Source organism: Microcaecilia unicolor, chromosome 12, assembly GCF_901765095.1.
Source record: "Microcaecilia unicolor chromosome 12, aMicUni1.1, whole genome shotgun sequence".
NCBI classification, from domain to species: Eukaryota; Metazoa; Chordata; class Amphibia; order Gymnophiona; family Siphonopidae; genus Microcaecilia; species Microcaecilia unicolor.
Genome location: NC_044042.1, coordinates 81,287,232 through 81,314,831, shown reverse-complemented (window position 1 = coordinate 81,314,831; position 27,600 = coordinate 81,287,232). Strand labels below are relative to the sequence as shown.

General features: G+C 45.7%; 1 protein-coding gene across 1 annotated transcript in view; it reads left to right on the top strand.

The window, feature by feature from the left end:
- The window catches only part of MEIOC (meiosis specific with coiled-coil domain), a 340,208-nt gene that overhangs the window by 212,706 nt on the left and 99,902 nt on the right, over positions 1–27,600 (top strand). The window contains 1 exon segment of the mRNA XM_030221652.1: positions 14,359–14,493. Within this exon segment, the coding sequence (XP_030077512.1) occupies positions 14,359–14,493 (135 nt within the window).

Sequence of the window (27,600 nt, the reverse complement as noted above, 5' to 3'; positions counted from 1 at the left end):
TTCCATCCTGGAAGCTCAGGCCAAATATATTCCGCGTATTAAAAAAGGAGGACAGAAGACCAAACAGCTGGCGTGGTTAAAAAGTGAGGTGAAGGAAGCTATTTGAGCAAAAAGAAAATCCTTCAGAAAATAGAAGGAACCGACTGAAAATAATAAGAAACAGCATAAGGAATGTCAAGACAAAAGCAAAGCGCTGATAAGGAAGGCTAAGAGAGACTTCGAAAAAAAGATTGTGTTGGAGGCAGAAACACATAGTAAAAAAAAATTTAGGTATATTAAAAGCAGGAAGCCGGCAAAATAATCTGTTGGACCGCTAGATGACTGAGGAGTAAAAGGGGCAATCAGGGAAGACAATGCCGTAGTGGAGAGATTAAACGAATTCTTTGCTTTGGTCTTCACCGAGGAAGATTTGGGTGGGATACCGGTGCTAGAAATGGTATTCAAAGCTGACGAGTTGAAGAAACTCATTGAATTCTCTGTAAACCTGGAGGATGTAATGGGGCAGTTCTACAAACTAAAGAGCAGCAAATCTCCTGGACCAGATAGTATTCATCCCAGAGTACTGATAGCACTGAAAAATGAACTGGCAGAGTTATTGTTAGAAATATGTAATTTATCCTTAAAATCAAGTGTGGTACTGGAAGATTGGAGGATGGCCAATGTAACGTCGATTTTTTTTAAAAAGGTTCCAGAGGAGATCTGGGAAATTATAAACTGGTGAGTCTGACGTCTGTGCTGGGCAAAATTGTAGAGACTATTATAAAGAACAAAATTACACAACAAATTCAAAAGCATGGATAAATGAGACAGTCAACATGGATTTAGTGAAGGGAAATCTTGCCTCACCATCTACTACATTTCTTTGAAGGGTGAACAAACATGTGGATAAAGGTGTCCCGGTTGATAATGTGTATCTGGATTTTCAGAAGGCGTTTGACAAAGTACCTCATGAAAGACTCCAGATGAACTTCCATATCATCAAGCTGATCAATCCATAGACTGGTGGGTTGTGTCCATCTACCAGCAGGTGGAGATAGAGAGCAAACTTTTGCCTCCCTATATGTGGTCATGTGCTGCCGGAAACTCCTCAGTAATGTTCTCTATCTCAGCAGGTGGTGGTCACACACAGCAGCAGCTCTGGCTAGGCCTCCAAGCCTAATCCTTAGGTTTTGTTGAGGCCTGGGGTTGAGGGCTCTTTTGAGCAAGTGCAAACCTGGTGGTGCCAGGTCCCTCCTTTTCTCCCCCCTCCCGCTGGCTCCGTTTAAAAAAAAAAAATATATATTTTAAACGTCTTTAAAGGCGTTTAATTCGACAGTTTCTTAAACGTTCATTGCAGCTACTCACTGGGACACCAGTTCGTTACAGCTCGGAGCGGCAAGCAGGTAATTTTACCTTTTTATAGCGGGCAGGGGGTTCCCCCGATTCTTCTCCTCGTGGCAATGGCGTCGGAGGGCGAGGGCGCAAAGGGTCGCTCCCCGGATTGCTGGAGCGCTTCTAGAGGGGATGCGGGGGTTTTACAACCTGATTCGCCCTTGATGGGTGATAGTTTAGTGACCGATGAATGTCCCGGTCGTTCCTCCGGCGTGGCGGGTTTTTTCCCGCCATAACGCCCATCCCCCCGCTCCTCGCCTCCGCCATCTTGGCCGGCCACGCGGCTCGGACGGCTTCTTCGGGGCCGCCCTTGAGGTTGGAGACATTAATTGCCATGAACGCCCTTAATTTGGGCGACGGCACAAAAGCGGCTAAAGTTAAGCGCCGTTCTTCCCGCGCGGCTCCTTCACGGAGTTTCGCGCCGGACGCCATTTTGGATGCGCAGCATGTCTCTCCCCCGCTATTGCGAGCGCCGGTTGAGAGTGCGTCTAGGGCTGTTGCCCAGGCTGCGGAAGTGCACAGTCTGGGGGGTTTCTCCCCCGAGTTTGTTTTGTTGCTGCATCAGGCTTTCCTCATGCAAAACGCTGCCCCTGCTCCCTCTTCTGATAAAGAGGTTGAGGTTCCCAGAGGTAAACGCCCTCGGTTGATTTCCAGGCCTTGGAGGACTTTTGTCTCCTCCGATGTAGATGAGGGCAGCGTGTCTGAGGTCTCCCAACGATCCTTTGCGGATTCCTTGGAGGAGATAGATCCCCGCTCGGATGGAGCGGATGACCCCTCTGCAGCGCGGCTTTTAGCCCAGAGGATTTGCCCAACCTGTTGTTACAGGCCATGGACACTTTGAAGATTTCCTCTCCGGAGGACGTCTCTCCCTCAGCCCCTGTTGGCTCTGCCATTATGCTGGGGACGAAGCGCCCGCCTAGAACCTTCCACGTGCATGATGCCATGCACACCTTAATTGCGGCTCAATGGGATGTCCCGGAAACGAGCCTTAAAGTGGCTAGGGCTATGTCCCGCCTCTATCCTTTGGCTGTGAGTGAACGTGAGGCCTATCTGTGGCCTACCGTGGATTCTTTAATCACTGCGGTGACTAAGAAAACGGCGTTGCCGTGGAAGGTGGCACGGCCCTAAAGGACGCCCAAGACAGAAGATTGGAGGCGGCCTTAAGGTCGTCCTTGGAGGCAGCTGCTTTAAGTTTGCAGGCCTCAGTTTGCGGCTCCTATGTGGCCAGGGGCGTGCGGGACTATGGTGCAGCGGGCTTCCCCCTCGGATCATTCCTTGAGGGCTGATTGGCCGGCCCTGGAATCGGGCTTAGCCTATTTGGCAGACTTGCTGTATGATGTCTGGAGAGCCTCAGCTAAAGGCATGGCTCAGACAGTCTCTGCGCGGCGGTGGCTTTGGCTGAAACATTGGTCTGCTGACCACGCCTCTAAATCCCGCCTGGCTAGATTGCCTTTTAAAGGCAAGCTGCTCTTTGGGGTCGAGCTGGACAAATCGTGACCGATCTCGGCACGTCTAAGGGCAAGGAAATTACCAGAGGTCAGGGCTCGGGTTAGTACTCGTCCCGATACCTCCAGAGGATGGTTGCAGGAAGCCCATCGGTACCCCGCCCGGGCAAGTCGGGTTCCTCTGCCCCCTCTTCCTTCAAGAGGAATTTCTCCCCCAAGCAGCATTCCTTTCGCAGAGACACCGCCGTCCCGGAGGGTGCTACCCTCCGTCCTCCCCCAGGTCTCGTACCCAATGACGGGGCCTTGGTCCACGCCCCGTGCAGATTGGAGGACGGCTGTCCTCGTTTCTGGGCGAGTGGACCACTATAACTTCAGACGCGTGTGGTGCTGGAAGTCATCAGAGACGGCTACAAGCTAGAGTTCTGCCAACCCTTAAGAGACGGGTTTGTACTCTCTCCCTGCAAGTCTCCGGTCAAGCTGTGGTAGTGCAGCAGACCTTGGACAACCTGATCCGCCTGGGTGCGGTCGTTCCGGTGCAAAAAAAATCAGATTGGCAAGGGACGTTACTCCATTTACTTTGTGGTTCCAAAGAAAGGAGGTTCTGTCCGGCCTATCCTCGACCTCAAAGGGGTCAATCGGGCCTGGAAAGTGAGGCACTTTCGCATGGAGACTCTCTGCTCTGTTATAGCGGCAGTGAAGGCAGGAGAGTTCTTGGCTTCCTTGGACATCAAGGAAGCGTACCTGCATATTCCCATCTGGCCCTCCTCTCCAACGCTTTCTGCGTTTTACAGTCCTGAGACGACACTTCCAGTTCAGAGCCCTCCCTTTCGGGTTGGCTACTGCTCCGCGGACCTTTTCCAAAGTAAATGGGGGTCATAGCGGCCTTCCTGCTAAAGGAAGGAGTACAAGTCCATCCTTATCTGGACGACTGGTTGATCCGAGCCCCCTCTTATGCAGAGTGCGGCAAAGCTATGGACCGGGGTAGTTGCTCTTTTGAGCTCCCTGGGATGGATCATCAACTGGAAGAAGAGCCAGCTGCGCCGACTCAGTCCCTGGTGTATCTGGGAGTTCGATTCGACACCCAGTGGGCAGAGTGTTCCTGCCAGACAATCGAGTTGTCAAGCTTCAGGCTCAGGGTGGACTAGTTCCTAGTAGCCTCTCCTATTCGGGCTTGGACTACTTGCAGCTGTTGGGCTCTATGACGGCCACGATGGAAGTAGTGCCCTGGGCCAGGGCTCATATGAGACCACTACAGCTATCTCTGCTGCTGCGCTGGAGACTCCGATGTCGGAGGATTATGCTGTGCGCCTTCCCGTGGACCCAGCAGTGCGCAAGGCGCTGAGCTGGTGGACGCAGACAGACAAGTTGTCTGCAGGATTGCCTCTGGTGACCCCGGAGTGGATTGTCGTCACGACAGACGCCTCTTTGATGGGCTGGGAGCCCACTGCTTGGGAAGGACAGCGCAGGGGCTCTAGTCTCCTGCAGAGGCAAGTGGTCTATCAACCTCCTGGAACTCAGAGCCATTCGCTTTGGTGTTATTGAGTTCATCCCGGTACTGGTGTTGAAGCCTGTACGGGTCCTGTCGGACAATGCCACGGCTGTGGCCTATATCAACCGCCAGGGAGGTACCAAGAGCGCCCCTCTAGCCAAGGAGGCTATGAGTCTTGCCATGGGCGGAAGCGAACCTGGAGCAGCTTTCAGCGGCCCACATTGCCGGAGTCATGAATGTCAAGGCGGACTTTCTCAGTCGCCATAAACCTTGGAGCCCGAGAGTGGCAACTATCTGCTCAGGCGTTCTTGGACATCACGAAGCGCTGGGGCCAGCCGAGCCTAGATCTGATGGCGTCATCGGCCAATGGCCAAGTGCCGCGCTTCTTCAGCAGAGGACGGACCCTCGATCCCTGGAGTAGATGCTCTTCTCCAACAGTGGCCGACACAAGAGCTCCTCTATGTGTTCCCGCCCTGGCCCATGTTGGGCAGGGTGCTAGACCGGGTGGCAAAGCATCCCGGCAGGGTAATCCTGGTGGGGCCGGATTGGCCCAGACGTCCCTGGTATGCGGACTTGTTCAGGCTCTCAGTCGACGATCCTCTGCGGCTGTCAGTGGAGCAGGGCCTGTTACATCAGGGTCCCGTGGTGATGGAGGATCCCTCTCCCTTTGGTCTTACGGCCTGGCTATTGAGCGGCAGCGTCTGAGGAAGAAGGGCTTCTCAGACAAGGTCATCGCCACTATGCTGAGAGCGAGGAAGCGCTCTACTTCTACTGCTTACCGCCAGGGGTTTGGCGTATCTTTGCAGCATGGTGTGAAGCAGGCTCACTTTCTCCCTTCACTGCTCCAATTTCTTCAGTGTTGGCGTTCCTGCAAGAAGGTCTGGAGAAAGGCCTGTCGCTCAGTTCCCTTAAAGTCCAGGTAGTGGCTCTGGCTTGCTTCAGGGGCCGCCTGAAGGGTGCTTCCCTGGCTTCGCAGCCAGATGTGGTGCGCTTTCTCAAGGGGAGTTAATCACCTGCGCCCTCCTCTGCACTCATGGTGCCTGCGTGGAATCTCAACCTGGTGCTAAGAGGCATTGCAGAAGCCCGCCTTTGGAACCCTTGTCGAGGGCATCTCTGAAAGACCTGACGTTGAAAAGCAGTCTTTTTGGTGGCTATCACTTCAGCCAGAAGAGTTTCCGAGCTCCAGGCGCTCTCATGTCGAGAGCCGTTTTCTGCAGTTCACTGAGGCAGGAGTGACTATTCGCACAGTGCCTTCCTTCCTGCCCAAGATTGGTTCTCGCTTCCATGTGAATCAGCAGCTCTGTCCCTCCCTTCCTTTCGTCGGGAGGACTACCCAGAGGAGTACTCCGCTCTTGAATATCTGGATGTGAGACGAGTCATCATCAGATACTTGGAAGTGACCAATGATTTCCGGAACTCGATCATCTGTTTGTCCCTGTTTGCAGGTCCTCGTAAGGGTCCTGCAGGCTGCTAAGCCTACAGTGCAAGATGGGTCCAGGAAGCCATTGCAGCAGGCTTATGTTGGCCGCGGGGAAGGTGCCGCCTATCCAGCTGAAGGCTCACTCCACGAGAGCTCAGGGCGGCCTCGATGGCAGAGGCCGGATCCGTCTCCTTGGAAGAGTTATGCAAGGCGGCAACGTGGGCTTCGGCTCATACATTCTCCAAGGCATTACCGTTTGCCTGTGGCTGCACGGGGCGGAGCCCTGGTTTGGAGCTTCAGTGTTGAGGTCAGGGATTTCTATGTCCCGCCCTGGGTGAGTACTGCTTCGGTACATCCCACCAGTCTATGGATTGATCAGCTTGATGATATGGAAGGTAAAATTATGTATAATCATACCTGATAATTTTCTTTCCATTAATCATAGCTGATCAATCCATAGCCCCTCCCCAGATATCTGTACTGGTTTATATTCTGGTTGAATTTTAGGTTCAAGTTTAGCCTTCAGTTACTTCAGGAGGACTTCGTGTTCAAGTTCTTCTTTCACTTGGATTCTTCAAGAGTTGAGACGAGTTTGTGTTACAGTGAGCTGCTGCATTCCTCTCCCCTCCGTTTTACGGGGCTGGATTGAGACATAAATTCTGCCGGCCCTCCCCCCCGCTTCGTGCGGCTGTAGGGCAGCTTTGTACCCCTCCCGCTTCGGCGGTGTTAGGGTCAGTCAGCTCCTCCCGCGGTTGCGGTTGCAGGATAAGCCAGATCCCCCCGCATCGGCGGGTGTGGTGTCCCTCCCCCGCTCCGCGGGATGAGCTGGACGGATTCCCCTCCCCCACTTGTGTGGGGATGAGCTGGGTTAATTCCCCTCCCCCGTTTCGGCGGTGGTGAGCTGGGCAGAGTGTCCCTTCGTGGGTGTAATTCTCTAAGTGCTGAGTCCTGCGGATGGAGCTTTGATATCGACATACTGAGGAGTTTCCGGCAGCACATGACCACATATAGGGAGGCAAAAGTTTGCTCTCTATCTCCACCTGCTGGTAGATGGACACAACCCACCAGTCTATGGATTGATCAGCTATGATTAATGGAAAGAAAATTATCAGGTATGATTATACATAATTTTACCTTTTAGAGTCATAGGATAGGACGTAGTGTTCTATTGTGGATTAAAAACTGGTTAAAAGATAGAAAACAGAGAGTAGGTTTAAATGGTCAGTATTCTCAATGGAGAAGGGTAGTTAGTTGGGGTTCCCCAGGGGTCTGTGCTGGACCACTGCTTGTTAACATATGTCTAAATGACCTAGAGATGGGAGTAACTAATGAAGTAATTAAGTTTGCTGATGACATAGTTATTCAAAGTCGTTAAATCTCGGGAGGATTGCAAAAAATTGAGACTGGGAGACTGGGTGTCTAAATGGCAGATGACTTTTAATGTGAGCAAGTGCAAAGTGATGTATGTGGGAAATAGGAACCCGAATTATAGCTACGTCATGCAAGGTTCCAAGTTAGGAGTCACAGACCAAGAAAGGGATCTAGGTGTCATCGTCAATGATACATTGAAACCTTCGGCTCAGTGTGCTGCTGCAGCTAAGAAAGCAAATAGAATGTTAGGTATTATTAGGAAAGGAATGGAAAAGAAATATGAGGATGTTATAATGCCTTTGTATCGTACCATGGTGCGACCGCACCTCGAATATTGTGTTCAATTCTGATCGCCTTATCTTAAAAAAGATACTGGAATTAGAAAAAGTGCAGAGAAGGGCTACCAAAATGATAAAGGGGATGGGACGACTTCTCTATGAGGAAAGGCTAAAGCGGCTAGGGCTCTTTAGGTTGGAGAAAAGGCGGCTGAGGGGGGGATATGATAGAGGTCTATAAAATAATGAGTGGAGTGGAACAAGTAGATGTGACGCGTCTGTTTACGCTTTCCAAAAATACTAGGACTTGGGGGCATGCGAAGAAGCTACAATGTTGTAAATTTAAAACGAATCAGAGAAAATTTTTTTTCACTCAACATGTAATTAAACTGTGGAATTCGTTGCCAGAGAATGTGGTAAAGGCGGTTAGTTTAGTGGAGTTTAAAAAAAGTTTGGACAGCTTCCTAAAGAAAAAGTCCATAGACCATTATTAAATGGACAGGGAGAATCCACTTATTTCTGGGATAAGTAGTATAGAATGATTTGGACTTTTTTGGGTTCTTGCCAGGTATTTGTGACCTGGATTGGCCACTGTTGGAAACAGGATGCTGGGCTTGATGGACCTTTGGTCTTTCCCAGTATGGCAATACTTATGTACTTATGTAGGTCAGCAAGAATTTGAAATTTATGATGTCAGCATGGGCACAGTATTTCAGGCAAAGGCGTTCAGCAGATTCGGCACAGGAACGTAGGTAGCGGATGCTAGATGTCCGCCAAAGCTGGGGTTTGGTTCGCCTTACAGAATAGGGAATGGAGGAGCATGAGTATCCATAGTATTATAGGAAGATATATCCTCTGATCACATAATGGTTGAGAAGAGGTTTGAAACACCTGTGGAGAGAGTGCAAGAGTCAATAGCTTGAATATTCCTAAATATATTGGTGGAGATTGGACAAGGCTGGGGGGGAAGGGTGTTTAAATGTGAAAGTTAATAGATGATGGTCAGAGAGGGGAAGAAGTACTGATTCTCAAAAACTGGAGATTGAGTAGTTGGAGAAGATGACAAGATCAAGACAATGGCCATTCTAGTGAGTAGGAGTAGTGGAGCACAGTTGAAGATTGAAAGAGGATGTTGAAGCGAGAATCTGAGAAGCATATGAGTCAGAGGAATTACTAGCATGAATGTTAAAATCCTCAGGAAGTAGATAAATGTTCAAGAAAGGTTCAAGAAAGAAGGAAAGCTAGTAGTCAGTCAATGATAAAGGAAGAAAGGGATTTATCAGGGGGTTGATAAATGTCTGCTACTTGGAAAGGTAGAGGCATGAATAGACAGATGGAGTGGACTTTGAAGGAAGAAAAGCAGCCAAACTGAGGTGGAAGAAGTCTATAAGATGGTGAGAGTAGTAACCTGACGCAACCTCCGCAGCCAACCGGGTGAAGACTATGGGAGAAAAGGTAACCTCCATGACACAGGGCCGTAGCTGAAGCAGAGTCTTCAGGGCAAAGCCAAGTCTGTTAAGGCAAGCAGATGGCGAGTACTAGAGATATAGTAGTCGTGGATGTAGAAAAGTTTGTTGGAGACAGAGTGGGCATTCCACAAAGCACATGAGAGAGGTAGAGAAGGGGAGAGTAACAGAAAATAGATTGGAGAGGTTGCATTGTGACCTGCACAAATAGGATGAGATCTGATGTGGAGGACCAGGATTGGAATTGATATCCCCAGTGGGGAGAGCAGGAGAAGGAGCAAGAGTACGGATAAGAGTAGGAGAGGCATGACCACAGCCACGAAGAGATGTACTCAAACAGAATGGTTGAATGAAAGAAAATGTTGAAGCTTGAGAGCTGAGAAGGGAGATGACAAAAGGGATGGTGAAATGAGGGAAGCAGAAGGTGGGTAATGTGTTCCTGCAGCATACAGTGGTTTCAGATGGAGAAAGAGATTGAGAATAGAAATTAACAGAGAAATTGTACTGGAGCCATTGAATAGCAGAAAGAAAATACAAACTGTAGTGATAAAATGTTTACAGTGTTCGGCACCTGGAATAGAGGCCCTGGATGGATTGAGGTGGACCTGGGAGTCACCCTGGAGAAGGTAGATGGGTGTCCAGTCCTCCACAGCACCTGTTAGGAAGCCAGAGGGAGCGCTATGCACCTGGAGTGGAGGCTCTGGGTGGATCGAGGTGGAACTGGGAGTTACCCAGGAGAAGATTGGGAGAATATACAGATGGGCTGCAAGTCCTCCACAGCACCTGGAAGGCCTTGAAGGATACATAGGATCATAAGCTCAAATCTTCGTTGAACCTTTCTTTTAAAGTGACGGCTTTGGCTGCATGCTGATACTATTATTAGCATTTGTATAGCGCTACCAGACGCACGCAACGCTGAACACATGACACAAAGAGACAGTCCCTGCTGAAAAGAGCTTACAATCTAAATAATACAGACAGAGAAGACAGTTACGGGTGAGGGAAGTAATGGGTGAGAAGGAAGGAAAGGGACAAGGGAAGGGCAATTGAGTAGTGGCTAGGAGCTAAAAGCAGCAGTGAAAAGGTGGGTTTTCGGCATAGATTTGAAAACAGGTAGAGATGGAGCTAGACGTATAGGTCCAGGAAGTCTATTCCAGGCATAAGGTGCCGCGAGAGAAAAGGAAAGAAGCCTGTAGTTAGCAGTGGAGGAGAAAGGGGACGACGAGAGATTTGTCCAGTGAGAGGAGTTCACGGGGAGGAATGTAGGGAGAGATGAGAGTGGAGAGGTAATGGGGGGTTGCAGAGTGGATGCATTTAAAGATCAGTACGAGAAGTTTAAACTGTATGCGGAAGCGGCCAGGGAGCCAGTGAAGTGATTTGAGGAGTGGGCTAGTCTGGGTTTAACAGTTCTGGCGGAAAATAAGTAGTGCCGCAGAATTTTGAACAGATTGGAGAGGAGAGAGATGGCTGAGTGGAAGACCAGTGAGAAGGGTCATTCCATGCCAAGTGGTTTAAAATTAAAAAAAAGTTCCCACCATCATGTTCTTCAATTTTGTTCAAATTTTATCTGTTGAATGAGTCAGGTGTTAAACGAAGTTTCCCAAAATTTGAGGTGTCTAACTGCAATAGTTGCAGATCTAGACCATCTTTTCTGAAAGGTGGTCAGTCCATGAGCGCGCGACATTGACCAAAATTCCATTTTTGGGGTCTAATAAAATCCAAACACATTTATAAGATTGGCTAAAAAATTCAAATCCTGTACAATTTTTGATGCTATTTCCGATGAAATACATTTTAACATTATGGATGCAAAATCCAGTCAAACAAGTTGACTCGGTGTGCATCAAAAGTGGTTGCGACTCATCGGAACATATTTGGACCAATATTCAGACCGCAACAAACTTCCATGCAAACAAAGATACGGACTTGAAATTTTGAACAAGCATTATGCTTGTTCTGGACATATTACTGCCTGATTTGCAACTAACCAGCATCTATAACCGCCCTGCAGGATCTGTTCAAAGTTGGCACTGTCAGCGCAAATGGTAAAATGTACCAAAGTTCAAAGCCAATTATTACAAAAGAGTCTGCCTGAATCAGCTTGTGAACAGTATCATCTGAAAGTGAAAATTGTGCTCTACAACACTATGTTTTTGTTTTGTAATGCCACAATTAAGGTTTTGGCGATCTGTTGAATATGTGCAGAGAAGGAGAGAGAGGAATCAAAGATGAATCCAAGGTTACGAGCCGAGGAGACAGGGAGGATATGAGAGCCATTAACAGAGAAAGAGAAAGGGGGAAGAAATGCTGTTCCTATGTGGCCAGGGTCTGTCTTATCTGGGTGCAGCAGGCGGTGGACATTTTACCTGACTCGGATTCCCAGAGGTTCGTTGAACTCCTCTATTAAGGCAGGTTTGGCCTACCTGGCAGGTTTCTTATATTACCTGGTCAGAAGTTCGGCTAAGAAGGTGGCACTTGCTATTACAGCCTGTTGCCAGTTGATGTACTACTACTACTTCTATTTAGCATATCTATAGCGCTACAAGGCATATGCAGCGCTGCACAAACACAGAAGAAAGACAGTCCCTGCTCAAAGAGCTTACAATCTAATAGACAAAAAAAAAATAGCAACACTTGATGAAGTTTCCCTTTTAAAGTGAAGCTCCTCTTTGGGAATGGCTTGGAAAAATTGGTCAAGGACCAGGGGAATCCAAGATGCAGGGGTCCGTGCAATGCTGATTAATCCCACTGTTGACTCAGGAAATCTAAAAGATATTGCCCAGTTTGGTCAGCTACGTTCCAGAGATCATGATATCAGCAGCTTTTATTCTGATGTGTCCCATGGGACAGCCCTCACAGGCAGCACAGCCTGCCCATTCCTCACAATGATGAGCGGATGATCCTTGCTCCACAGCTTCTAATAGGGGGTTGGCTGGCCCTCTTTTTCGGACAGTGGACTAATAACTTCAGAACAGTAGGTCTTAGACATTATTGGAGAAGGTTACATTCTTGGGTTCTCTGCTCAGTTCTTTGATTCTTTGAGTCCCCGTTCAAAGCAGCCACAAAACAACTCGCTTATCTCAACACGCCAGATCTTACTGAACACGGGGTCAGTGGTGCCCAGTACCCCCGCTGGAGCGATGTCCAGGCAGGTACGTCATTTAATTTGTGGTTCCCAAGAAGGGGGTGGTACTTTATCATCCAGTGCTCGACCTCAAGCATGTCATCAGGTTTCTGCAACTGTTTATTTCAGGATGGAGTCTTTGCGATTCTTAATTTCCACATTGCAACAGGAGGAATTTCTCATCTCTCTGGATCTGAAAGAGGTGTATTTACATATTCCCATTTGGCAGCCTCATGAGCAATATCTCTACTTCGTGGTGTTGGGGCAACATTTTCAGTTCAGAGTGCTGTTCTTCGGGCATCATTGAACGCCCCATTTCTGCATCACCCACTGTAAGGATTGTGAAATTAGCTCCCAGTCCCCTGGATTTATGCTGAGAAAGTCTTCTTGAACATTCAGCATTCCCGCAATATGCACTACTGATAGAAGTGGAAGATTCCGTTCCACCCATTGAAGGCGAAGACGGGTCTTCTCCGCCAGATGGACACTGTAGATACCACCATGTCTCTTGATGTACTCTACCGTCGACACGTCGAACAAAATCCGCAGCGGCGTGCCTTTCAAATGGACCTGAAATACCCAGTGACCTTCGAACTGCTGAAGCTCAAGTCAGTTGATGGACCATGAGGCCTCCAGGCTAGACCAAGTCCCCTGGGTCACATGCTGAAGGCAGTGAAATGCCAGTCTGATAGGCAGGGGGAGGGGGGTTGTTACTACCACAATCCAGGGCAGAAATGCAAAAGGCATCCCCTGGAGCAGTTTGGCTGGAGGGAGGCACCAGGACATGCTGTCTTGAGCTGCTGCTGTCCAGCGGAACCAGAGGTCATAATCCTGATACACTGGGGACCGGCTGGACAGTAGAGCTTGCTGGAGAGGATGCATGTGTGCCCTTGCCTCCATAGACCCCCAGCATAATCCCAAGTGTGGGGAAGTGGGGACCGAAACAGAAGCCAAATCTGAGACTGAAGCTTGTCTCTCCTTCTCTCCAGCAAAAAGACCTGCCCTGAGGGTTATCTAAGCACGCCCCAAATAATCCAGACTCTGCATAGGCACTAAATGACTCTTGGAGAAGTTGATCATGCAACCCAGAGACTGCAAAAGACTAATCACCCTGGAGATATTCCACTGACTCTCCTCTACTGAGGACGCCTTGATCAACCAGTCGTCCAAGTAGGGATACACCTCCCCCACCTATTTGTTAAATGTATTCAAACACGTTTTCCTCAGAAATATTTCCTTAATTATTACTTCGAAAGGAGTGAAGCCTGTGAAAACTGGGATTGCTTTAATTAGTGGGATTTGAATTAGAGACTTGAGTATATGTATCGTTAAATAATTTCTAGTTTTTAAAGTAGAGAGAATGTAATCAGATGTATTATTTCTAACTAAAACCTGGACAATAAGTATGTTCTCAATGAAATGAATTGACTATACGCCGTATTTGGTCTTGAGGAAGCCAACCAGATGATCAATGTGGAATAATGTATTAGATGAGTAATATCTGGGGATAATCAGGTTAATACCATGTTTTCTTTTTTCTGTTTACTGTTTAATTGATCTTGTCTTATTTCACTCTCCCTATTTTCCTTCACTTTGTGGTCTAAGAAAGAGAAAGATTGTATATAATCCATATATCTAGTTGGGATTGTTTTCTTCCTATATTGTATTAATGTGCAATCATCTCTGTATTACCGTTTGCAAGTGACCCTTGTAAAATTAAAAATTATAAATAAATGATTTAAATAAAAAAAATATATTCAAACGCATTGAATCTATGAGTCACTCAGGGCACATCTCGCACACTGCAGTCGGTCATTCATGACCCACACAGTCACACCCTCTTTCTCACCGAACACATTACTCTTGGTCAGTCTACACATAAGAACATAAGAGCTGCCCTACTTCAGTCAATAAGTGGCCCGAGTTACAGTAATACATTTTAATAGTTGTTGCAGGAGTACCTGCATCTATTTATAAACAAGTTCTATACCATTTAATTTATATTTATTTATTACATTTGTCCCACATTTTCCCACATAGCAGTAGGCTCAATGTGGCTTACAGGGTCCGGAGAGTAGAGTATGAAAACATATCTGCTTTGCATTATTCGGATTTATTTTTGGCACATAATTTTGAAGTTTTTGCCGCATAATTCCTTGGTCTGTAACACAGACTTCCTACTAGGGACAATTTATACTTACCATGTAACTTCAAGAGATAATCATTTGCTTAGAGTTTATCTTGTTGGGCAGACTGGATGGACTGTTCAGGTGTTTATCTGTCGTTATTTTCTTTGTTACATAGTTGCAACATTATTTCCTAATGATTAAAATTATGTAAATATGTATTGCAAAATTCAGTCACACAGAAAACAGATTTTTTGTTTTTTTTGGTCAGACCGAATCTGCTCTTGCCAAAAACTATCCAGGAAAAAAGGTTTCCAGCACTAATAACACGCCTATTCCAAGGCTTACTTCAAATCCATCAAGAGTTGATCGTTTAATTGTTGATCAGTTACGTGAACAAGCACGAGTAAGTCATAAAAATTAAATTACTGTACAGAAAATGTTTGCCAGTTAGGAATGTGTTGATTTATATTGTGGTATTTTGTAAAACTAACTAATTTATCTATTCTGCATAAGTGATTTGAATTGAGAGCTTTGATTTAAGGGCCAGCCTTATCAAACACATTTTCCATGGGAATGAATTATGTACATAAGTATTGCCATACTGGGAAAGACCAAAGGTCCATCAAGCCCAGCATCCTATTTCCAACAGTGGCCAATCCAGGTCACAAATACCTGGCAAGATACCCAAAAAGTACAAAACATTTTATACTGCTTATCCCAGAAATAGTGGATTTTCCCCAAGTCCATTTAGTAATGGTCTATGGACTTTTCCTTTAGGAAGTCGTCCAAACCTTTTTAAAACTCTGCTAAGCTAACCACCTTTACCACATTCTCTGGCAAAGAATTCCAGAGTTTAATCACACATTGAGTGAAGAAAGGTTTCTCAGATTCATTTTAAATTTACTACACTGTAGCTTCATCGCATGCCCCCTAGTCCTAGTATTTTTGGAAAGCGTGAACAGACGCTTCACATCTACCCGTTCAACTCCACTCATTATTTTATAGACCTCTATCATATCTCCCCTCAGCCGCCTTTTCTCCAAGCTGAAGAGTCCTAGCCACTTTAGCCTTTCCTCATAGGGAAGTCGTCCTATCCCCTTTATCATTTTTGTCGCCCTTCTCTGTACTTTTTCTAATTCCACTATATTTTTTTTGCAATGCGGTGACCAGAATTGAACATATTTGAGGTGTGGTCGCACCATGGAGCGATACAAAGGCATTATAACATCCTCATTTTTGTTTCCATTCCTTTCCTAATAATACCTACCATTCTATTTGCTTTCTTAGCCGCAGCAGCACACTGAGCAGAAGGTTTCAACGTATCATCAACGACGACACCTAGATCCCTTTCTTGATCTAATGTGGAACGTTGCATGACATAGCTATAATTCGGGTTCCTCTTTCCCACATGCATCACTTTGCACTTGCTCACATTAATTGTCATTTGCCATTTAGACGCCCAGTCTCCCAGTCTCGTAAGGCCCTCTTGTGATTTTTCACAATCCTCCTGTGATTTAACGACTTTGAATAACTTTGTGTTATCAGCAAATTTAATTACCTCACTAGATACTCCCATTTCTAGGTCATTTATAAATGTTAAAAAGCAGTGGTCTCAGCACAGACCCCTGGGGAACCCCACTAACTACCCTTCTCCATTGAGAATACTGACCTTTTAACCCTACTCTCTGTTTTCTATCTTTTAACCAGTGTTTAATGCACAATAGAACACTACCTCCTATCCCATGACTCTCCAATTTCCTCTAGTCTTTCATGAGGTACTTTGTCAAACACCTTTTGAGAATCCACATACACAAATTCAACTGGCTCACGTTTATCCACATGTTTCTTCACCCCTTCAAAGAAATGTAGTAGATTGGTGAGGCAAGATTTCCCTTCACTAATTCCATGTTGACTTTGAGGGGTATAATCGAAAGAGAAGGGAGCCCATCTTTCGACACAAATTGGGAGATGGGCGTCCTCTCAGGGTCACCCAAATCGGCATAATCGAAATCTGATTTTGGGCGTCCCCAACTGCTTTCCGTTGCAGGGATGACCAAAGTTCACGGGGGTGTGTCGGTACCATAGCGAAGGCGGGGCTGGGGCGTGATTAAGAGATGGGTGTCCTCGGCCGATAATGGAAAAAAGTGCGTCCCTGACGAGCACTTGGCTGACTTTACTTGGTCCATTTTTTTTCACGACCAAGCCTCAAAAAACTGCCTGAACTGACCAGATGACCACCGGAGGGAATCGGGGATGACCTCCCCTTACTCCCCCAGTGGTCACTAAGTCCCCTGCCACCCTCAAAAAAAACAACTTAAAAAAAACTTTTTTCCCAGCCTCTATGCCAGCCTCAAATGTCATACTCGGGTCCATCACAGTAGTATGCAGGTCCCTGGAACAGTTTTAGTGGGTTGCAGTGCACCTCAGACAGGCGGACCCAGGCCCATCCCACCCTCCCCACCTATTACACTTGTGGTGGTAAATGTTGAGCCTACAAAACCCACCAGAACCCCACTGTACCCACATGTAGGTGCCCCCCTTCACCCATAAGGGCTGTGGTAGTGGTGTATAGTTGTGGGGAGTGGGTTTGGGGGTGGGGGGGATGGGCTCAGCACCCAAGGTAAGGGAGCTATGCACTTGGGACCAATTTTGAAGTCTACTGCAGTGCCCCTAGGGTGCCCGGTTGGTGTACTGGCATGTGAGGGGGACCAGTGCACTTCGAATGCTGGCTCCTCCCATGACTTGGGATTTGGTTGTTTTTGAGATGGTCATCCTCGGTTTCCATTATGGGTGAAAACCGAGGACACCCCTCTCTACGTTCGCCCATCTCGACATTTAGGTCGACCATCTCTAAAGTCGACCTAAATGTTGAGGTTTGGGCATCCCCAACCGTATTATCGAAACAAAAGATGAACGCCCATCTTGTTTTGATAATACAGTTTTCCTCGCCCCTTTGCGGCGCCGTCCTTACAGATGGGTGCCCTTAGAGATGGTCATCCCCGTTCGATGATGTCCTTCCATGTCTCATTAATCCATGCTTTTGAATATGCTCTGTAATTTTGTTCTTAAGTCTCTACCATTTTGCCCGGCAGCAACGTCAGACTCACCGGTCTATAATTTCCCGGATCTTCTCTGGAACCTTTTTAAAAAATCAGCGTGTTATTTGCCACCCTCCAATCTTCCGGTACCGCGCTTGATTTTAAGGATAAATTTATTTATTTTATTGCATTTGTATCCCACATTCCCCCACCTATTTGCAGGCTCAATGTGGCTTTCATAGATTTGTTAACATTATCGTAATAAGATATCAGATACAATTGGTAATGTGTAACAATCATGGAAGGGAAGAAGGAAGGGAGTGATTAGGATAGTTGTACAAGGTGAGCTTTCATAATTGTGGGTTGGTGAGGTGACTTAGTGAAATTATAGGTGCTCCTTGTAGGCCTTGTTGAAGAAGGTTTTCAGAGATTTTTGAAAGATAATTGTTTCGTTGATTGCTTTCAGGTCTGCGGTTAATGCATTCCACAACTGCATGCTCTTGTACGAGAAGGTAGTGCCATGCATCAGTTTGTACTTCAGTCCTTTGTAGCTGGGGTAGTGCAGGTTGAGAAATTTGCGAGATGATCTTGTGGCGTTTCTGGGAGGTAGGTCCACAAGGTTTAACATGTAGATTGGGGCGTCTGCATGAATGATTTTGTGTACAGTCATGCAGATCTTGAACGCAATGCATTCCTTAATTGGGAGCCAGTGAAGTTTCTCTCTTATTGGTTTTGCACTTTCATATTTAATTTTTCCAAATGAGTCTGGCGGCCGTATTCTGGGCAGTTTGGAGTTTTTTGATTGTCTGTTCTTTGCACCCGGCGTACAGTGCATTGCAGTAGTCGAGATGACTTATTACCATTGGCTGTACCAGGGTTCGGAAGATGTATCTTGGGAAGAATGGCTTTACTCTTTTAAGTTTCCACATGGTGTAGAACATCTTTTTGGTTGTGTTTTTCACGTGGGTGTGTCGAGAGTGAGGTTTCGATCAGTGGTGACTCCAAGAATTTTCAAGTTTTGTAAGACCAGAAGGGAACAGTATGGTGTGGTTATGGTGTTGAAGATTTTTGTGTTATGTTGTGAGGTGAGTACAAGGCGTTGTGAGGTGAGTACAAGGCATTGTGTTTTTTCTGCGTTAAGTTTTAATTGGAATGCATCTGCCCAGGTGTGCATTATTTTGAGGCTTTGGTTGATCTCGTTGGTGATTTCCTTTAGATCATGTTTGAATGGAATGTAAATTGTGACGTCATCTGCATAAATGTAGGGGTTAAGGTTTTGATTGGCTAGTAGCTTGGCTAGAGGTGTCATCATTAGGTTGAATAGTGTTGGTGAGAGAGGGGATCCCTGGGGGACTCCACACTCAGGTATCTATGGTGGTGATGTGTCCTCGTTCGTTGTTACTTGGTATGATCTTGTGGTCAGGAATCCTTTGAACCATTTGAGAACAGTGCCTCCTACTTCAAAGTATTCTAGTATATGTATTAGTAGATCATGGTTAACCATGTCGAATTGCAGGAGGGGGACGTTGTTGCCAGTCGCAATTGCTTGTTTGAATGCATTCATTGCGGACACTAGTACAGTTTCGGTGCTGTGATTCGTCCAAAATCCTGATTGGGACTCGTGTAGAATTGAGTATTTATTTAGGTATTCAGTCAATTGTTTTGTCACTATACCTTCTATGAGTTTGGTCATGAGTGGAATGGATGCTACTGGTCGATAGTTGGTTAGGTCCATTGTGCTTTTTTTAGCATCTTTCGGTAACGGAGTGAGTAGGATGTTTCCTTTATCCGTGGGAAAGAGTCCATTTTGGAGCCTGTAATTTATGTGGTTGGTGAGGTCTGTTTTGAATTGTTTGGGTACGGATCTTATTAGACTTTTAGGGCATGTGTCTAATTTGCATTGCGATTTGGCGTATTTTCATAGCCAATATGAGATTTCTTTTGATGAGAGCATGTCATAGTCGGTCCATGATCGATCTGCTGGGTATTCTCTGGGATTTGGGTCTAGACATTCAAGGATATTTGTGTAGTCCATTGTGTTAGTGGGTATCATGAGTCGGAGTTTTATGATTTTTTAATTGAAGTAGTTCACAAGGTTGGTTGCTGATGGAGTATCTGCGTTGTTAGAGGTGACCTTGGTAGTATTTAGAAAAGACTGTTTACGAATGAAAAGAGTTTGTGTGTATCCTTATAGTTTTGTCCTATTTTGGTTTTGTTATAGGTCCTTTTAGTTTGTCTGATCGTGTATTTGTATTTTCTTTGTAGTTGCATATTACTAACAATCCATCCGGTCCAGGAGATTTGTTACTCTTCAGTTTGTAGAACTACCCCATTACATCCTCCAGGTTTACAGAGAATTAAGTTTCTCCAGCTTTGAATACCATTTCCAGCACCGGTATCCCACCCAAATCTTCCTCGGTGAAGACCGAAGCATATTTAATCTCTCCGCTACGGCTTTGTCTTCCCTGATTGCCCCTTTTACTCCTCAGTCATCTAGCGGTCCAACCGATTCTTTTGCCGGCTTCCTGCTTTTAATATACCTAAAAAAAATTTACTGTGTGTTTTTGCCTCCCAACGCAATCTTTTTTTTTTTTTTTTTTTTCGAAGTCTCTTATCCTTCCTTATCAGTGCTTTGCATTTGACTTTACATTCCTTATGCTGTTTCTTATTATTTTCAGTTAGTTCCTTCTTCCATTTTCTGAAGGATTTTCTTTTAGCTCTAATAGTTTCCTTCACCTCACTTTTTAACCACGCCAGCTGTCGTTTGGTCTTCCGTCCTCCTTTTTTAATACGCGGAATATATTTGGCCTGGGCTTCCAGGATGGTGTTTTTGAACAACATCCACGTCTGATGTAAATTTTTGACCCTCGCAGTTGCTCCTCTTTTTCCACTATTCTCCTTCCTATATAATAAAAAGCACCTCCAACGTTCTGAAGCTGAGAAAGTGAAGCCTTGAAGCATTCGTGCTCCTGCTGTATCCATCTCCTGAAATGATGTCATGTACTTCCTTGTTCGTAAAGACCAATCACTGGAAGAGAACGCTGCAGAGTTGCCAGACAATGGAACTCGACGTCACACACATGAGGCTGTCGTTGTCCCTCCCTTCCTTCCTCCCTCCCTACCTTCCAGTTCTAGGCCTCCTACCTCTAAATTTTAAGTCAACTTCACTTACGAAGTCGGGTTTACGGCGGCTGAGACCAGCAGCGGTAACAGGCGTGCAGGCTCGACCCTTCTCTCTCTCTCTCAGCTCTGGTCCCACCCTTGGGGAAACAGGAAATGAGGGCAAGGGCGGGACCAGAGCTGAGAGAGAGAGAAGGGCCGAGCCTGCACGCCTGTTACCGCTGCTGCCGGCCGTCATAAATTCGACTTCGTAAGTGAAGATGACTTTTAAAATTTGGAGGTAGGGGGCCTGGAACTGGAAGGGAGGGACGACGACGCCCTCATGCGTGTGACGTCACGTTCCGAGGGGGGGGGGGGTCCTGGAACTCGGAGGGAGAGAGGGGGGAATCTGAAACAAGGAGGGAGAGAGGGGGAACCTTAAACTCGGTCTCCTGGAACTCAGGGAGACAGGGGACGACCCTGGAACTCGGAGGGAGGGGGGTGGGGACGACTACCCTGGATCTCGGGGGGAGGGGACGATGACCCTGGAGGGAGGTAGGGGACGACGACCCTGGAACTCGGAGAGAGGGAGGGAGGGGACAACCCTGGAGCTCAGAGGGAGGGAGGGGATGACACTGAAACTCGGAGGGAGGAAGGGGGGGGGGGCCCAGGGCACACACTCTCATTCTCACAGACACACTCGCTCTCAGTCTCCCTCTCTGTCACGCACACACACTCGCACATTCACTTTCTCTCTCTCTCTCTCTCTCTCTCTCAAACATACACACTCCGAGGAAAACCTTGCTAGCGCCCGTTTCATTGGTTTCAGAAACGGCCCTTTTTTCCTGGTTTTATCAGTCTCCTTTTTTAAAGTTAAACGCTAATGTATTTGATTTCCTATGTATTCTTACTTCAGAGTTAAAAGAAATCCGATAGTATTATGATCACTGTTATCAAGCGGCCCCAGCACCATTACCTCCTGCACCAGATCCACTAAGGACTAGGTCTAGAATTTTTCTTTCTCTCGTCGGCTCCTGTACCAGCTGCTCCATAAAGCTGTTCTTGATTTCATCAAGGAATTTTACCTCCCTAGCGTGCCTCGATGTTACATTTACCCAGTCAATATCAGGGTAATTGAAATCACCCATTATTTTGTTTGCGTCCCTAATTTCGTTTAACATTTCTGCATCATTCCATCCTGGCCAGACGAATGGTAGTACACTTACACATGGAATTTCAATCCACAGTGATTCCAAGAAGTTTTGTTTCCTTCAGAATTTTCAATCTATTTGATTCAAGGCTCTCGTTAATATACAATGCTACCCCTCCACCAATTCGATCCACCCTGTCACTACGATATAATTTGTACCCCGGTATGACAGTGTCCCACTGGTTATCCTCCTTCCACCAGGTCTCAGAGATGCCTATTATGTCTAATTTTTCATTTAGTGCAATATATTCTTACTCTCTGATCTTATTTCTTAGGCTTCTGGCATTCGCATATAGACATTTTAAACTGTTGTTCCTATTTACATGATGCTTAGTACTTAACAATATTAATTTACAATCTTTTGTCTGATTTTTTTTTTTTTTTAATTTAAGGACACCTGATCTTCTGTGGTCTCTTTTGCAACCTCACTATCAGGAGGAGTGGCCTAGTGGTTAGGGTGGTGGACTTTGGTCCTGGGGAACTGAGGAACTGAGTTTGATTCCCACTTCAGGCACAGGCAGCTCCTTGTGACTCTGGGCAAGTCACTTAACCCTCCATTGCCTGCCGCATTGAGTCTGCCATGAGTGGGAAAGTGCGGGGTACAAATGTAACAAAAAAAAAAAAAAATTCCCTATTTTGGTGATAACTTTATCCCGAAGCATGCGCTTTTAAGCGACTGTTGGCCTTCTCCCCTCTCCCCCCCCCCCCCCCCCCCCCCCCCCCCCGTTTCTAGTTTAAAAGCTGCTCTATTTCCTTTTTTAAATGCTGATGCCAGCAGCCTGGTCCCTCCCTGATTAAGGTGAAGCCCATCCTTTTGGAATAGGCTCCCTCTTCCCCAGAATGTTGCCCAGTTCCTAACAAATCTAAAACCCTCCTCCCTGCACTGTCTCATTCACACATTGAGACTCCGGAGCTCTGCCTGTCTCTTGGGCCGTGCGCGTGGAACGGGTAGCATTTCGGAAAATGTTACTCTTAAGGATCTGGATTTGAGCTTTCTACCTAAGTGCCTAAATTTGGCTTCAAGCACCTCTCTCCCACATATTCCTATGTCTTTGGTACCCACATGTTCCAAGACAGCCGGCTCCTCCCCAGCACTATCTAAAATCCTATCTAGGTGATGACGCGTGAGGTCCGCCACCTTCGCACCAGACAGGCAAGTCACCAGGCAATCCTCACGTCCACCAGCCACCCAGCTATTTAATATGGAATATACATGAATAGTATATTCATTAGTAACATTCTGTTAATTGTTATTTATGAGTTTAGGCTGCAGTGTTCTCGAGTTCTAGGTTCTTACCCATTCCATTGCATTCTCCCTGCTTAGATCCTTACCGATCATTTAACCATGATCATGTTTGGACAAGTTGAGCCACTAGTGGATAACCCAGTGAACATGCACATGTCTGGAAATTGGAAGTTAAAAAAAACTCTACTTATCCCTGGCTGGCTCTGTGGTTCATCTACATTAGGGCAGACTGGGACTTGAGGAGTTCACCCACATGTCCAAAGTTAGGTTGGAGACAATGTGATCGTTCTTGTCAGTAGAGGAGCCCCAGGAATGGTGAATGAATTAGGTCCAGAAACAGATTCCCTATAGGGCGTGGTCCCTTAAGGTTGAGCCGTGTGGTGTCAATGATTGCCATGTCTTCGTTGCCTGAACCTGAGGAGAGAATAGTTTAAGGCCAAGATCCAGCAGGGACTGGAGTGGGATCAAGAAGCATCTAATGGGACAAATAGGATCTGGTTAGAAGCAGGCAACCAAAGCATAAGCCATCACTGTGTTGGGCCATGTAAGTCTCAATGATCACATTAATAATGGAGGCTTCATCTGAATACAATACATCACTTCCTGTTGCTGTGATTTTTAATAAAGCAAGTAGTTGAGACTTTATCTGGCCTTAAAACCATCTGACTACAGAGTAAATTAGCCATAGAAATTTGCATATTGATTCTGCTTCAGCTACCACAGATTTTGGCAGGGGGGTGCACTATACATTTTGTGGTGTAATTATGAAATTGCAGCTAACCTGCAGGAACAGCTAATGAAGAAATGCTCTGCCATTTTCGTGGCATGCACTGGTGTGGAAGCATATGAGCTTTGAGACCCTGACTTTTGAAAGTGAGGCAGCCAAAACTGATGTGATGAAAATCCTGAACAGTTCTGAAAATTACTGCATATAAAAACAAATGTGATTTATAAAAAGTACGTCCTGAGTTACAAGCTTCAGGCTACCAATTATTTATTACATATATCTAACAGAAGTTAAGTTAATAAAGTCTTGTGCGTACAGAGATTTATTTTATTTATTATTCAAAATTATAGACCACATAAAGGGGCATAATCGAACGGTGCCGGCAATCTATTTTGGCGGCAATGCAACAGCTGGCCGTAACCATATTATCGAAAAAGATGGCTGGCCATCTTTTGTTTCGATAATACGGTTTGGCCTGGCCAAATGTTTGAGATCGCCGGTTTTATTTTTCAGCGATAATGAAAAAAAAAATGCCGGCCATCTCAAACCCGGTGAAATCCAAGGCATTTGGTCATAGGAGGAGCCAGCATTTGTAGTGCACTGGTCCCCCTCACATGCCAGAACACCAACCAGGCACCCTAGGGGGCACTTTTAAAAATTAAAAAAAAAAAATACACATATAGCTCCCAGGTGCATAGCTCCCTTACCTTGGGTGCTGAGCCCCCCCAACCCTCCCCCAAACCCACTCCCCACAACTCTACACCATTACCATAGCCCTTATGGGTGAAGAGGGGCACCTACATGTGGGTACAGTGGGTTTGGGGGGGGGGGGTTTGGAGGGCTCAACACTTAGCACCACAAGTGTAACAGGTAGGGGGGGGGGATGGACATGGGTATGCCTGCCTGAAGTGCACTGCACCCATTAAAAACTGCTCCAGGGACTTGCATACTGCTGTCAGGGAGCTGGGTATAAAGTCCACCAACAGAAAACGTATTTACAATATCAATGTCTCTGGTAACATTCAACCACTTGTATACACAAACCAGGACTCTTAGCCACCAACTTCAAGAAAGTGCTAGCAAAACAGTGCTAAAAAGTGGCATAGCACTTCTTTCATTGGGTAACTCTGACAATTTTTTGGGGAGAGCAACTGCCCAGGGAAAGGCAACTGATAAATGTTTTAACAAGGCAAGATAGTTCTGCCTGGGAGGCAAGAACTCAAAAGATAAGTGCACAGTTTTCACCTAGTATATACTATTTTAAAAGTTACAAGTGATTTTATAGCACTGTGGTGTTTGGGATGCATAAAAAAATGAGCATATGTTGCTCTCCCCAAAAAATTGTCAGAGTTACCCAATGAAAGAAGTGCTATGCCACTTTTTAGCAGCATTATTGACTGCAGTTACAGTGGTTTATATCTGAGGGTACTCTATACATATAAATTATAGATCTGCCACATTATACTGGTGTGAACTGTTTTGCTAGCACTTTCTTGAAGTTGGTGGCTAAGAGTCCTGGTTTGTGTATACAAAAGGGAGCTGGGTATGACATTTGAGGCTGGCAAAAAAAAAAAGATTCTTATTTTTATTTTTTTAGTATGGGAGGGGGTTGGTGACCACTGGGGGAGGTTATCCCCCATTCCCTCCGGTGGTCATCTGGTGAGTTGGGGCACCTTTTTGAGGCTGGGTCATGAAAATAAAAGGACCAAGTAAACCCGGAGAAATACTGATTAACGCTGTTTTTTTCCCATTATCCGCGAAAGCCGGCCATCTGGTAGTCATGCCTGCCCATGTCCCACCTTCGCTACTCTGCCGACATGCCCCCTTTTACTTTCGCCGACTCAGGGACGGGAAAGCGGGGATGGTGTCTAAAAAGCAGCTTTCGATTATACCGATTTCGCCGCTTTTGAGAGATCGCCGGCCATCTCCTGCTTTATGTCGGAAGATGCCAGCGATTGCTTTCGAAAATAAGCCTGATTAATCTACAATTTAGAGGACTCGGTCATACCTGATAGAATTGTTATTGTCATCAGGGATGATGCTATGTTGCAGAAGCTCCTCCAGACAGTAAAGATTAACCCTGAATGATGCCATCATAATATGCTGTGCGAACATGGTCGCCTCTAAGTGCGTGAATAATATGAACAGTGAAGAAAAGATGCAGCAGGTGTCCTAGCCCATAAGCATGCTGGAACTTTAGGTGTCTAGAAGCCACTCAGAAAGGCATATACTACCTGTCTGTCCCAGATAAGTGACTGTTCAAACTGATCACAAGCCACTGGTCTCCATCTTCAAGTAATCCCTGGCCACTGCACCTAAACAACCAGAGAGAATGATATTTTGCCTTTTATACATATTCCGTTAAACTATAGTACATATCAGGAAACAAAGTGGTTATTGCCAACACACTAAGCTGGCTTTTCCACTCAGAGCCTAATGCAGATCACACTCAGATTTTTACAGAAGAGTTTGTTTTACTGATTAACAAGGCATTTTACCCAGAGATAGTGCTGGTCCCCACTAATTGAGATGATGCTGGAGAGTAGACGTTTTCACAACTTCTGTAATGAATTGTCAAACAAGGCCTGATTTACAAAAGACAACCACTGTGTATTCCAGAAGTCCTGCAAGTCATAGTGGTCTCAGCAAATGCATTTATTTATTAGGATTTATTTACATTTGATATGCCAGAGTGGTACTTTTCTGGCCATTGCGAATTGTGAACTTGGACCAGAGGTGCTATATATGAGCTGAAATCCATCACACTGTGCAAGAACCCCTACATCTTTAGCTAGCACCTAACACCTACTAGGTCTTGGCAAAAGATATTAATCAATTTATGTCAGTTCAAGGAAGTTGAGTACCCTCCTATCTGTGGTGTACTTGAGCAACTACTTTGAAATTGATCACCTGAATAGGAAAGCATACAAAAATATCATATATTGCCTTAAAAAGCTCTGCACATTATGGTACTCTAAAAGGTGTTTGGTGACAACTCTCCATTCATTTCCAGAACGTTTGTAAATTAAGTCACAGTTGCGAATTCTGCAAAGTCCTCCCCTAGATACCCTCAGTCAAATGGAAAGTCAGAAAACACTGTCCAAACGGCAAAGCTAATTTTACAGAAAGCTTCAGAGGCTCAAGTCGATCTTTTCCTGTGTTTACTGGATTGGAGCAATACACCATCAGCATTAGGAGAATTTCCAGCTCAAATCGTGTTTTATCATTTATCAGGGTTTTTTTTTTCTCTACCGCCATTAATTGCACATCAAGTCAAACTGGTTTACAGGCAATGGACCCAGATTCTTCTGCCTACTATAAATGTTCTGCTACAGATTTCATTGGCACAGGGAATTCTTCACCTCTAGAGGCAGCTAAGGATAAACAGGTGTACTTTTACAATAGTAGGGCCAAGGAAAGACCAGTGCCAAAAGAATAGACCCTCCACGTCAAAATTGATAGAGTAGGAAGGCAGAGGTTAGCAAACAATTCTCCTGTCAGTCGTTCTTGGTCAAAACCGAGGATGGATCAGAGAAGAGAGGAATATCCAAACATATTCATCTGAGTCATGAGTCCCCAATTGCAGTGAAATATCTGGATTGTGCTACCGAGATTAGAGGTACTTTAGGTTACGGTACCGTACAATTCAGACATCCTTCAAAAGAATATTACAGAAAAAGAACCCAAGACACTCAGTATACTATGGGGGTAATTTTCAAAGCACTTAAACTTGCAAAGTTTCATAGTAACCTGTGGAACTTTGTATGTCTAAGTGCTTTGAAACTACACCGCCACACTAAACTACTTATTTCTATAGCGCTTCTAGATATACGCAGCGCTGTACACTTGAACATGAAGAGACAGTCCCTGTACCTGGGTCACAGTCGGCCATAGAATGCCGCAGATCATGGTACTCATCAGGACATGTTTTGGCCAAGTCATAAGAAAACTAGTCCAATATATGGAAAACATTTAAGGAGAGAGAGATGTGACTGTCCATGCTGGCTGTTGTATAAGTCTCTAAAGTGTTGTAAAGCACCTTAAAGTGTTGGGTGCGCCTGAGTAGAATACATTACTTCCTCTTGTTGCTGTGAGTTACAATAAAACAAGTAGTTGAGACTGTTTATTTGGTCTGAGATGTCTTAATACATTACAAACACCAAGTAGTGCAGACCAAACTCTGGCAAGTA